The sequence below is a fragment of the Falco biarmicus genome, chromosome 8, assembly GCF_023638135.1.
Source record: "Falco biarmicus isolate bFalBia1 chromosome 8, bFalBia1.pri, whole genome shotgun sequence".
Classification (NCBI taxonomy): Eukaryota; Metazoa; Chordata; class Aves; order Falconiformes; family Falconidae; genus Falco; species Falco biarmicus.
Window position 1 is genome coordinate 19,511,896 of NC_079295.1, and position 12,495 is coordinate 19,524,390.

General features: G+C 40.9%; 1 protein-coding gene across 3 annotated transcripts in view; it reads right to left on the reverse strand.

Moving 5' to 3' along the window:
* Positions 1–10,183: 10,183 nt before the first annotated feature.
* Positions 10,184–12,495, reverse strand: part of MTX2 (metaxin 2) — a 76,336-nt gene continuing 74,024 nt past the window's right edge. For all 3 annotated transcript variants that reach the window (XM_056349007.1, XM_056349006.1, XM_056349005.1), the window contains 2 exons: positions 12,065–12,141; positions 10,184–10,684 (listed from right to left, as the gene is read on the reverse strand). In XM_056349007.1, the coding sequence (XP_056204982.1) occupies positions 10,474–10,684; positions 12,065–12,141 (288 nt within the window). In that variant the 3' untranslated portion in view covers positions 10,184–10,473. The remainder of the gene's footprint in view (positions 10,685–12,064; positions 12,142–12,495) is intronic.

The window sequence follows — 12,495 nt, forward strand, 5'->3', positions numbered from 1 at the left end:
GTAGGTTGCTAAGAGTTAGGACTGTACTTTGGCATCACACCTGAAAGTAGGAAAAGAAACTTCCTAGGTTCATGGGTCTGGCTTTCATACTTTTTGTGCATAAAAACCATCACAACATCTTGGGTGTGAGGAAGTGAGTGAAATATAGTGAAAAAATAACTGTATTTAAGGTATCGATTAACATGAGACCAATATTTTGTCAGGTGTCTGCATGAAATACAGTGGTGAGCCTTTCATGGCCCAGGTTTTGTGGAAAAGGGTGGTTTTAAAATAGCCTGTTGTACGTCATCAGCTGATCTGTCATTTTCCATAATTCATGAGCACTGGGGCAAGATTAGACAATGGAGTCTTGGGTGAGAATTCATTAATTTCCTCCATGGTTTAGAAATGTCAGAGGTGTAAAGCTGAGAATAATAAAAGTCAAACTCCTTAGATATATCTACTGTGCTAGGAAGAATATTACTCTGAGCATCTCTGATAGTATACACTGTCTTAGTGTGCATGTGTCTTTAATTGGTATGCAAGGAGTTTATCTGCTTTACTGCCTGCACTTATCAGAAAAGATATAAAATGGGATGGTGATAATGGCTGCCTTCAAAGAAAAAGATATGTTCTTTCAAGGGTGTAAGTGCAATAAATCTTTCTAGTTTAAGGGCTCACTGGAAGCAGAAGGATTCTGTTCTGCTGACAACTGAATGCAGGGAACTTTCCCAGGGGAAAACAAATCACGTTTCGCTATTCAAAATATAGTAAAAAGTCACTGAAATGTGATACTTCAGAATGCATATTACAGTATTTCCTACTGACTCCTTTACCAATTAAGCACACGTACATACTAATACGTTTCTCAAGAAGTTAGTATAAGGTATCTGGCATCGCATACATACACTTAGAATACACTTGTGAATGACTCCCATGGTAATCTGTGGTTCAAATTTAGAAAAAAAAAAAAAGACTAATAATAAGCTGTTTACTTTAGGTCTTTTTTAGACTATACTACAGGAATTAATTTGCCTGGAATAAAAGAGACAATGCTGAGTTCATTGCTATTCCAGAACCATTCTGCATGTCTATGGAAAGCAGAGTTAATACTACAGGCACCTACTGGTCTTGAAAGGATCTTTTGTGAGTTGAAAAGAAATCAGTATATTTACTTTAGTAAAACCCACATTATTCATAAGAATCAAATGTTGTGCCTGACTGTTATGGAGAAACAAATCAGACAAGGGTGTTTTAAACTGATCTGTCAGTATGGTGCTTTCCAGTGCTCACTTTGTTCATGCAGCCAGCAAGTGATGTTAGCATGAATTTAAATAATTCCTCTTGCCTTGAATAATGACCATGAAAGTTGAGTAATGGTATCTGGGAAATATCCTAACTTTTGAGGAGCTGCCCTTTATCTAGGACTGTTTGTTTGCTCCTCATCTCCCCCCGCCCCTAATTGCAGGGAGGTGCTCCGCACAGCATATGACTAAACATAATACAATTTGATTTGTGTTGCAGTGTTCTCCAAAGAACAAATCTGTAAAATTACAACATGTGAAAGCTTAACACAATGATATAAAATAGCAGTGGCACGGTTCATATCTTAAACTGACAGACTGATAGTGATTATTGCAAGGACAATGCCCTGCATATGTCAAACGATTTGCAAATAATTTATGTCACCTTATCCCCCATTATTGTTTTTGCAGAGGACATAAACTGTGTCACTAATATTAAACTGTCGGCAAAAAAAGCCTACCTCAGCTTTTTCCTAGCTGAGAATGCAAAGACATCTGCACAGAGACAAACATGCATATGGCCATCATTTGTCCAACATCTTACACATAGTGAAGGTTTTTTACTTGAAATGCCAACCTATGTGGCAGATGATGTATGTGTTTCTTCAGTCCTGTGATTACCAGCACAGAGCTGCTCTGCAGTGCTCTTCACCTCATCAGTTCCACAAGCTGCACTCCAAGGTGTGTGAAACATTTGCAGGGAGATGGCATCTGACATGCAGCAAGGCAAAAGCATTCTAGTGTGAATATTTGACTCCAGATTTTGTTCAAATCAGGGTCAGATTCTGACCTGGAGAAATTAGTGTGGGTAGAGATTTAGCACTACAAAATAGCAATTTGAAAACTGGAATGAATGTATTTTAAAGATGGGGAAGTAGAGGAAAGTGGTGCTGTCTCCTGGGTAACTCCCAAGGGGCTTTAAAGGAGAGGAGAAGGGGGAAGGCTTTATAAATTACCTGGGCTTTATTCTTTTGGAAATAAGCAGAGGACAAGGCAATCTTCATCATTTCTGTTTGCTAAGTTGCATCATCTCAGCTGCTGGGTTCTTTGTTTAGGTTTTGATCGTTCATTTATTACTACCAAGAAATGCCTTTGAAGAGTGATTTTCAGAGGCCGTTGTGGTTAAAAAAGCAGTAAAGAATGCAGTGCAGTGGTTGGCGCGTGGGGCTGGGAAACCAGCCTCCTGCTCTAGATTTTGCCCTGCTCACATTTGGGACAAATTACTTGCAACTGCTGTGGCTTGACTTACTCTTCTGTCAGGCAGGTTTTTCTGTCTGACTCATCTACTTGGCTAAGTTTGCCAAGTATTTCGTAATTTTTGGCTAGAAATCACTTGTTTGATTGCAGATCAGTGACGTTTCAAATAGTATGCATCAAATAACTGCTGCTGGCTTTGGTGCGAGAGATGGCTCCAATTCACTGTGGTAAGGAGGACAATATACCAAGGAACTCACTGTGCTGATTTAGGGATTGAAAGGGAACTCCATTCTCTTATTGCTACCAGTTTTTTTCTCTTGGAAGCCTCATTTAAACATTTTGCACTTTAACCCCCTCAGGAGTGAGGAGTCTGCTCGTTGCCCTTCCAAGCTTTTCTCAGCCTGCTTCTCAGTAAATCACAGTTATTACATTGGTAATTTTTAGTATTATAATACAGAGTTACCAAAGAAATTTGAGAACTGCATTATCCAAATGAGTTTTCATCTTACTTTGCATCTTTCCAATGCTGAATTTTGTCAAACTTCAAGAAAATAATTAACACCGATTTGTTTGTGATTAGTGAGTTAGAAAAGCAGATTTTAGGCTTCATAGTTCATGGAAACTCAATGTGTTTCCTGAGGCAGTAGCATTTGGACTCACTATAGATACACAGAGCAGAAGGTGGTATGCTTGCAGGATGCTTCCCTCTGCCTAAACAAATCCTAGAAAGCATGCTAGTTTCTCTGTTCACACTAAAGTGATTTTATTGGCACAAGGAATCTTTCAAAGCAGAAGGAGGACTGCAGTCCACAGGTGTGAAAGCCTTTCCTAAAGGTGAGCCCCTTTTTTTTTCCCAGTGCAGCAAGACCCTGAAGCAGCAGCTGTGAAGGCAGAGGGATCCCAAAAGGATGTCAGGGATAAGGGACAGCAGGACAGGCCCCAGGAAGATGCACTGAACCAAATGAAAGCACCTCCATAGAAATGAGTCTGCAGGAGCTGTCCTCTGTGTGTCAAAAGCATTTCCATCAGATGATGGGCAGTGTTTTCCACAGCAGTGTTTTTAGGCTTTGCTACAAGTGTGCTTTGGCATAAGAGCAAGACCTTTGCACTCACACTTGCATATAATACACAAGTCAGTCAGATCTGTGATCTTTACACACGTGGGCAGAAACCTACCTGCCTTTCACTAAACATTATAACCTACAACAAAATATGCTGGTAATAAGTTTATTTAAGTAGAAAAAAAACATATTTTTTTTTCTTTATGCCCCCAAACTATTGATCTTCATCAACTGGCTCTCAACATGCCACAACACAGGCTTAAATCTGCAAATGAAAGAGATTGGAGATAGTCAGTAATCTCAGCTAAATACTTCTTGGCTAGGAGGCATCATAGATCAAGATGCTAGGACTTCTGAGGGAAGACGAGGACAAAAACTGCGAAGGAATTTTAGAGGGATTTACAGGAATGAAGCTAGAAAGAGCACTGGACCTAAAGGGAAATTTTTAATGTCTTGACAAGAAAAGAAGGCGGGCAGCTCTTAATCTAACAGTCCAAGTGATAACATCTGAGAGATCGCGGATAATTTTCACAAAATAATCTCAGGCAATAATCCTGTGCATCAGTCACAAAACTGTTGATCTCAGCAGTGAGAGAATGGTGTGACCAGCAACAGATAGCTTCAAAGTCAAAACTGTACTTTGTAGCTGAAAGTAGAGAGAGATGTCACCAGCCATGAGAGGGTAACAGAGACAATCTGAGATGTGTAAATTCATGCTGAGAGAAGACAAACTTGGAAGAAGATGCTCTGGGTCATGCTGTAGTTTGATCAGACCAGCTGGGTGATGGCTGGTCTTCTTTCCAGCTCTATTGAATTTGTCATGGCTAAGCTGCACTGGTTCCTCCCCACAGTGCCTGCAACAAAGTTCATTTGGATACCTTCTGATGGCTGCCTGCTTAGACTAGGAAGATGGTCTTCTGTTTGCAAGCCCTTTCCTGCTGCTTTTATTTTCTATGAACAATCATCCTTTTCATTCTTATTTCAAATCTTTATCGCTGAACTGAGGTCACAAGCCCTGCAAGACTGGTGATCTGAGAGTGCTTGTAGGGAAGGTGACCATCATGCCCTACATCCTCTAATTTTCTTCGATGCAGAGTAAACTTTTAGGGTAAAAAAAAAAAAGAAGAAAAGGATCTAGTTGAGAGAGCACTTACATGATGTAAAGCTTGCTTACAAAAATGTCATTATTGACAAACTGCATTACTGTTAATATTAAGCCAAATACGAGAGGTGTAAGTTCATGCTGACCTCTCATGTCAGCTCACTATGTCAAGTCAGCCTCTGGGCACACGCGTTTGGGTAGACAGGCATTGCTTTGGCTGCCACAGATGTCAGCAGGGGCAGTCCGTCTGTGTCAACAGTGCAAAGTGCTTCACCTCAGCTAGTACCAAATTTGAAGTGTGCAGCAATAGATGGGAGTGGTTGATGCTCTCTGTGGAAAAAGCCTGTGCCTTCTTTCCAGCAAATTAATTACTTGGAGCCAAAAAGGGTCTCTCAAACTCTATTTTTCTTTTTTCTTGTAAACCTCAACAAGCAAACAAAATTGTACCCAGAGTTTCTGCTTGCTTTCAGTGGTGGCACTTCTCTCCTGGGCTGAGTTCTTTGATCATATTCAGGGCTAACAGTCAGTATTACATCTCATTTATGAACCTAGAAAATAGCGTTTCTGTGGGCATTGCTACGTGACCTGCACCTCAGCTCCCCACAATGGTTTTGCAGGGAGAGGACGTGGTATATCACAGTGACTTGGTAGCTCAGGGTTGTAACAGCACACACATTCCTCACTTCTGTGTAGGCCAACCCTTTTTGTATTTGCATGTGAAACACTTCTGATCAGGCAGCTGCAATCTGTGGGCTCTTTTAATGCCATAGGTGACCAACGGCCCCAGTATGGATACAATTACCTGGGTGTAAACTGAATTCTGTTGGTGTCACTGAGTTTGGTTCCTGCACCCTTGTTATTGCCATCACACAATGGTGTTTTAACTGTCCCTGTGGCAAAACCTTCCAGCCTAGACAAGCTCTAGAAGGTTAAAGTCATTTCAACGTTTCTTTTGAGGAGATTACACAATGGGCCTTGAGCTCCCTGCCAAATGCCACTTTTTTACAAATTTGGCACTGGGTGTGTGTGCCAAGTGTTGTGGACCTGTGACACAGACAAGTGCATGTTAGCAGTTAGTGAATGCCAGAAGAGAGATCAGCCAGGAAAGTTTCAAACTACATCAGGGTATAGCCTGACTTTGCTAATGCTTTCCACTTCCAACTCCTACTTTTATCCTAAGATCAGATAACGAGTAGCACTTTTTCTTTGTAACAATTCATTAATCAGAGAAATGATCCTTGCTAGTGTTTAGATGTTTTACTTAATTTGGTACTTCTGGCCTGCTGCCCCAGTAGTGCCAAAATTATTATTTCTCACCCAGCAGGTGATAAATAACAACTTCAGTCATGATTAATACCATGAATTTCTCAACCTGACTAATGCAAAAAACTTCAAACCTGCAGAACAAGTGGGTGCTAATTGTTGTGAGAGCCATTGGAGCTGCACTCTGCTTGGAAAGAAAGAAAGCCACAGGAAATGAAGTGTTTTCTAGCAGCACAGCTGATCCTAAGAGGCATCATTAAGTACAGCTCAGCAACATTCTCTGTGTGCCGGGCTGTGCTAGGCTCTTTTTTTCCACAACACTGAGCTTTAAGTGCATTTGAGAAACAGGAGATTGCCAGGTTATTTTTCTTTCCTTGGGGAGGAGGGGAAATAAAACAAAAGCCAGAGAAAATAGCAGATTAATATCTCATTAACACCACTCAAGACTGTAATTTTTACAAACTGGTATGTGAGGAGTGGTAGATCCTAGCAAAAGCTGCCATCACTGAAGCTCCTTCCCATAAAGTCTGTCTTGAAATGTCATCACAAAATCATGAAATGTAGCATCAGAGACTCCCCAGTCAAGGAGAGCTTTCTTCAGAGAGGGACAGGAAAACCAGGGGCTGAGGAAGGGCCACCAGCTGGAAGCAATAATCCAGTACTATAAATTAGCCTGTGGCTGAAATCCTGGCTGCCTTTGAATCACAAGCTGGTTTGCTACAGCCTGCGGTGGAGCAGGGTGGTTGCTCCATTTCCCATGCTGTATGTGCAGGGTACATGGGATCCACAGTTCAGCTAAGCATACAGTGCTGTGCTGGTCAAGCAAATGAGACCTCCGTAACATCTGGAATTGGCATGACACATTTCTGATAGCAGCAGACACCAAAATCCAGCAAGGACACAACCAGGAGTCTGCACTGACCAAAATTAGTCCCATCCACAACTACACAGAGGCATCTTAGGAGTGGAGTGGTCCTGTTTTCACCAGGACTTTCTCAATTGTTTGAACTCCATCAGCCAAGGAAAGCACCTTCTACTTTCCAGCTAGCATTTAGCTCAATGTGAGCATCTCCGTATGAAGCTATTAATTCGTGGAACAAAAAGATTAGGAGAAGCAAACCACCGTGGGTGATTTATACATTGTTCAGACTCTAGCATCTATTCACTTGTAGTTATGCGTGCTTTTATGATTTTGTTTTGGTTGAGTCCCCTAGTGGGACATATTCAGAGAATGTATGTTAAGCCATGGAGCAGCTGCTCCTGACATTCTTTCTGTTAGAGATCTAATTTATGTCTTAATTTTGGGAAACTTCAGAAGTTCCAGTTGCCTGCTTTTGTCACTGAAAATAGCCTCTGAGAGCTTGGGATTTTTGAGCTTGAAAAGCTAGGAAAGAAAATGATCATCCACACTGTCCTGCTACATGAAATAAGACCACAGGTCTTCCCAGCCTGATTCTGCCTCTGGTGCAGCAGTTGTGCATCAGTCATGGGAGATCTTCTAGAAAACACAGAACCCAAGAGTAAAATCCTCACAGACTGCACTTGTGCAGCCTTGTCCTACTAGAGGGCCACTCAGACCAACAGCAAGCCCTCTTCACTTGCCCTTGGATAAGGCAGGTTGGTTTGCTTGCTCAACTCCCTTGCTAGAGAAGTTATTGGGTTTGGGTTGGTTTTGGTTTTTTCCAACCTTAACTGGTTTTATGGCTGGTCGTGTTTCAACTTTTCATTTTTGAACTGTGCACAGCATGTCAGGAGCAATCAGTACCTGTGTCCTTTCAGCCTCAGTGTCCTTTATAGGATTGCAGCTTCCCAGAGGTAAAGCGCAGCTTACAGACATTGGTCCTCAGTGCTCGGCTCAGTCTGCTCTGTAGCGCTAGTCATGCTAGCAATGTCATTTCAAAAAGCAAAATGGTTTCTTGTATTTATGAGTTACAAAGTACGTCCTTTGCCTAGGATTTTAATAGCTATTTTCAACCTGGTAGCAGAGCCGTTTTCCTTGTGGTTTTAAGTTTAGATATCACCTAGAATGCGGTGCAGCCTGAACTACAAACCAGCTCTGTGGCAAACATGCCATATAGAAAGTATGCTCTTCAGTCAGGAAGTAAGGAATGCTTTTTCCCATTTAAATTTTGTTTTACTAATTAAGTTATCAAAGCCACACACAAGGAATGAGGGGTGGTTAAATTTTCAGAAACTATTCAGTTTAGCTTCCAGAGCTCAGTCTCTGCTTGTCCTCTCTCTTCAATATTGAAAACTCTTGTCTAATTAGCTTGTCTCCCTATCTTAAATGCAGTCTGAATAGCTCAAGTGGATTTACACAAACTTTGTAACAGATCAGTATCTTCTGCAAAACCACTTCCACAGCATTTGAGTACATTTTCTAGATGAGACATTCAAAGTGGGTTAATGCATGTGGCTACCCTAGTGAGGGGTTTTAATCCTCTGAAGTTAGAAAGCTTGCTCTGTGTTACCATACAAGATTTGCATTAACTAGCTCTTCAGCATTCAAAGTGTTGTATTTACCAGTGCTTGCACTGCCGCACAGAAACCTTGCCGAAAGAGAAAACCATGGTTTTCAATGCTGTTCCAAAGCAATTGCTGAAATTTGGTTACAAGGTGGCTGATGGCCTCTGCAGCTCTGAGAAGAGGAATCCACACCCACTTACACATTTTTAGACTGCATGTAAGCCTATGCCTGTGCATAGGTAGGTGTGGAAGTCCATGAAGTAAATTACTCCTGTAGTTCATTCAACTGGTAGAAGAACTGCCAAAGCCACAGAAGCTAGGTTAAAATCTTTACTCATGAATGGCGCTTTAAATACCAGGAGGTAAAAGGCAAGTCTAATTGCTCTGGATTAAGATACTTCAGTTTTCACACGGGACTTCTCCGTAACTGTGGCGTTGCTAGTCTTAGAGACCATTGGAGAGTGCTTTTCTCTCAAAGTACTGTATATCGTAGTTTGGAGTGAATATTAAGAAAAACCCCACAACAAAATTCTCTTCCAGTTTTCCCAGAAGTTGCAGTACTGTGTAAGAGCAGGTTTAAAAGAAATACCTGGGTTCTCAGCTACCAACCACTTTGATAGCAGAAACTGTCACTAAGCAGTCAAGAGTTGATGTTCAATGTGCACACGTAGAATTTTAAGACTGAAATGCAGGACAAGGTTAACTTTCCTCTCATGGCAAAGAGCTATTTGCTAGAAGGCCAAGCCCCCCTTACACATTGATACTTACATCCTGTATCAAGAAGCAGGCAGTAAAAATTCAGCTCTATTTTGCAAGCAAGCTGACAAGAGTGGTCCCCGGCAGTAGGAGTGAGTAAGCAGTAGTGGTTCATGAGCCACACCGTGGAGGGAGAGCAGCCAGTCCAAGGTACACAGCTGTTTCCTGTTCTGTTTTTAAGAGAGAAGGAAATGGCAGCCAAAAACCTCATGACCATTGCATAACCAGTTCAAGCCATTAAGTATTTTGACACCGAGGAGTACAGTCAAAAGAATACGTTTCATAGTTGGAACCGTTTTGTTTTCTTACTAAGTCAAACAGCTTGAGCTGGCTCCCAGTTGTGCCCAGGACTTCCTGAGTGCATGAGGACTGGTTTTGCCACCAGCACACTCATGGAGTTGTTGGTGCTTTTGGAAAAGTGTCAAGTATAACTGACAAAGCAGAACAGAGTGGTGCCATTTAATGTGTTCAAAGAAATACTAGTGAAATTGAGCCCCTGGCTACACACAGGAACTCCCCCTTGAAAAGCGCCACGTTGCCAGGGGTTTGGGCATACCACAATATTTCTTTACTGCTGTAGTATATTGTGTGTACGTGTACCATAGGGCGATACGGAGGCAGAAGGACCAAGGCATGCCAGCCACAGGCTCATACCACGTCCTTCTGCTACAGGAACCGCCCCAGCCAGTACATCAAAGTTCAGAAGCAACATTAACGTACTGAAGGGGAAACATACACTTACTTAGCAAATTCATTTCTTAAAAAGCAAGACAAACTGAGGATTAAAACAGGGAAATCATAGGAAGGGGAAAAAATGTAAATCCAAAACCTGAAGGTGAACAAGAAATAAAAGCAGAGGTAGGACACATAAGAAGTAATGACAGCCAGGAGCCACTTTGACACAAAATAAGAACTGACAGTAAAAGCACATCACTTGTGTGCTGCAGAGCTCCAAGACGTTTTTGTCACCAGTTTCTGAATGAATTTTGGCTGTCAGGCAAACTTAAAACCTTAAAACATAAAACTTACAAAGGCATTTAGAAAAATCAGAGAGAGACTTTTTAAAGTATTTTATTTTTTTTATCCAGATACAGTATTTGTCCAAGGTCACTTTAGAGTAAGTGGCATACAGGCTAGTAAAACTGAAGTGCCCATACAGTTGTTTCAGGTTAAATATGCATGGTATATTCTACAACACAAAAACTGCATTTAGAGTTTTTTCTTTCTCCACAATGATTTGGCAGTTTTAAAAAGCTAACACACATTTCCATTCTCAGAAATCAATTAATTGAATAACAAAGCCCAAAACTGAAATGCAATCCACCTCAACCACCAAACAACACACTTATCTCAGTAAGGACCTCTTAGCAGATCGGGCTGCAACAGTTGTGGAGCTGTCTTTATCGTGACCCTCAAAGTACTGCTGCTCTATTCGCCGACAAAAGGCTGTGAGATTACTGTAGTTTTTCACTTTTTCAGAAAGTTCATCAGTGGTTAGTTGAGTAGTAAGGATTGTGAACAGATGTCCAAATACCAGAGCATCTAATTCAGTCGGTCTGTAAAAACAAACAGAAAAAAGAACAGGTATTTTGGAAGACAAGTTCTAATCAAGAAAAATCCTGCTGTTCTGAATAATTTTTAGGGAGCCACACAACTGAAGAACAGGGAAGAAACCAGGCAACACTGAATTTGCCAAATGCACGAAAACTGTGTATACAGTATATACGCACATTGCTAGTTCTCAGTATCGCATCTTTCTTTGCTTTTGGTACCGTGGAAATAACACTTCCCAGATCAGCCAGAGGTATTGATCCAGTATCAAACCATACTCTACCTCTTAGTTCTGTAACAAGGGCAAGTGTTTGTCATGTCTTTTGGGTCTGGTTTTTTTTTTATATATATATACACACATACATCTGCAGAAGAATAAGACCCTCAGCTATTATCTCACACAAAATTAAGAGGAAGGGGGGAAAAAAAAAAAAGCATAAAACAATGTTTTATCTAGGTTATACTATGTTTAAGAATGATTTGAGAAGATGCAATTCAAACTTTTCTTCTATAATGCGTATTTCTGTATCCACTCAATTTACATTACCCACCCAACTTGGAAAAGATTAAGGGGCAAAAACACACACAGAAAAGTAACCAAGACCGTATGCTGCCTTTTGAAGACATCTCCCTGTCCAGATGTAGTTAACTGAAGCCCAGACCTGAGCATTTCTAGTCTTCTCTACGTGCAGGAGACAAGAAGAAGCTAATGTGATGTCATTTAAATCTGTAACGTTTTTAAAATACTGGTAAGAAAAAAAACAAAGGGGAAAAAAAGCATTTTGCAATTGGAATAAATTGGTGAGAGCAGAAGACATCCCATGAAGGCCAGATTGTTCCTTTTTTCTCCCCTGGGAATGTGAATTCTAGTTTTCACTTCGCAACTGACACTTTGCTGACACAAGGCTAGCTTCCTCCCCAGTCCTCACAACTCACAGGCACCCTCACGCTAGCTCAGTTCATTCAGAACTGCCCCTGGTGTTAAGAAGGGCAAGACAAGCTGCCCAGCTCAGGATGGTATGACATACATTCACTCCCCTGTACCTATTAACGAATGTTACCCAAGAAATTAGAGTAAAGCTCTAAATGTATAATTTTTAATAAGAAACTCACAGTATAAAGGTGTACATTTGTACCCTACATAGGTTGTGGTAGACACTGTAGAGAAGACAAGCAGGATTAAAACTAAATCATAAATGCCAGAAACTTATATAAACTTTCCTTTTAAAACCTTTAATTACTTATTTCTGAAACTTCATGTTTATATTCCAGTCACACATTTCTATGTCTGCAACTAATCATGCAGCATTAAAATAAGTCAGGAGTTTTCCATATATCTGTATCTCACATTCCTGGATGTAGTATTTCAGTAAAGAGTAACTTACTGCTTATTGAAGAAATACGGTTGTGTTCCTAATCTCTGGGAGAGAGCCTGACAACACTGATCTACATCTTCAAGCACCTATCAAAACACACAAGAGATAAAAGATCGGTATTGTCAGGGGAAATACCAACACTGCAAAAAATAACCTCCTTCGTCTATTTGCACTGACAGTGGGAACACGGTACATACAATGCTGGCACATCAGAAGCTGCTACAGTCAGTCATCAAACCTACACAGGAGGCAGGTAGCTAAGAGTTATTTAATCTAACATTTGATGTAAGGCAATTCTGATTAAGTGCTTCCCATAACATTGATAACTCAGCTTAATGAAAAGTAGTAATTTACACCTCAAAACTACTTTGCTTTTGGGGTTTTTTTTTACATCTCTGACAATGGAAGCCACAATCCTGCAAAGTGTGCCCCACACCATA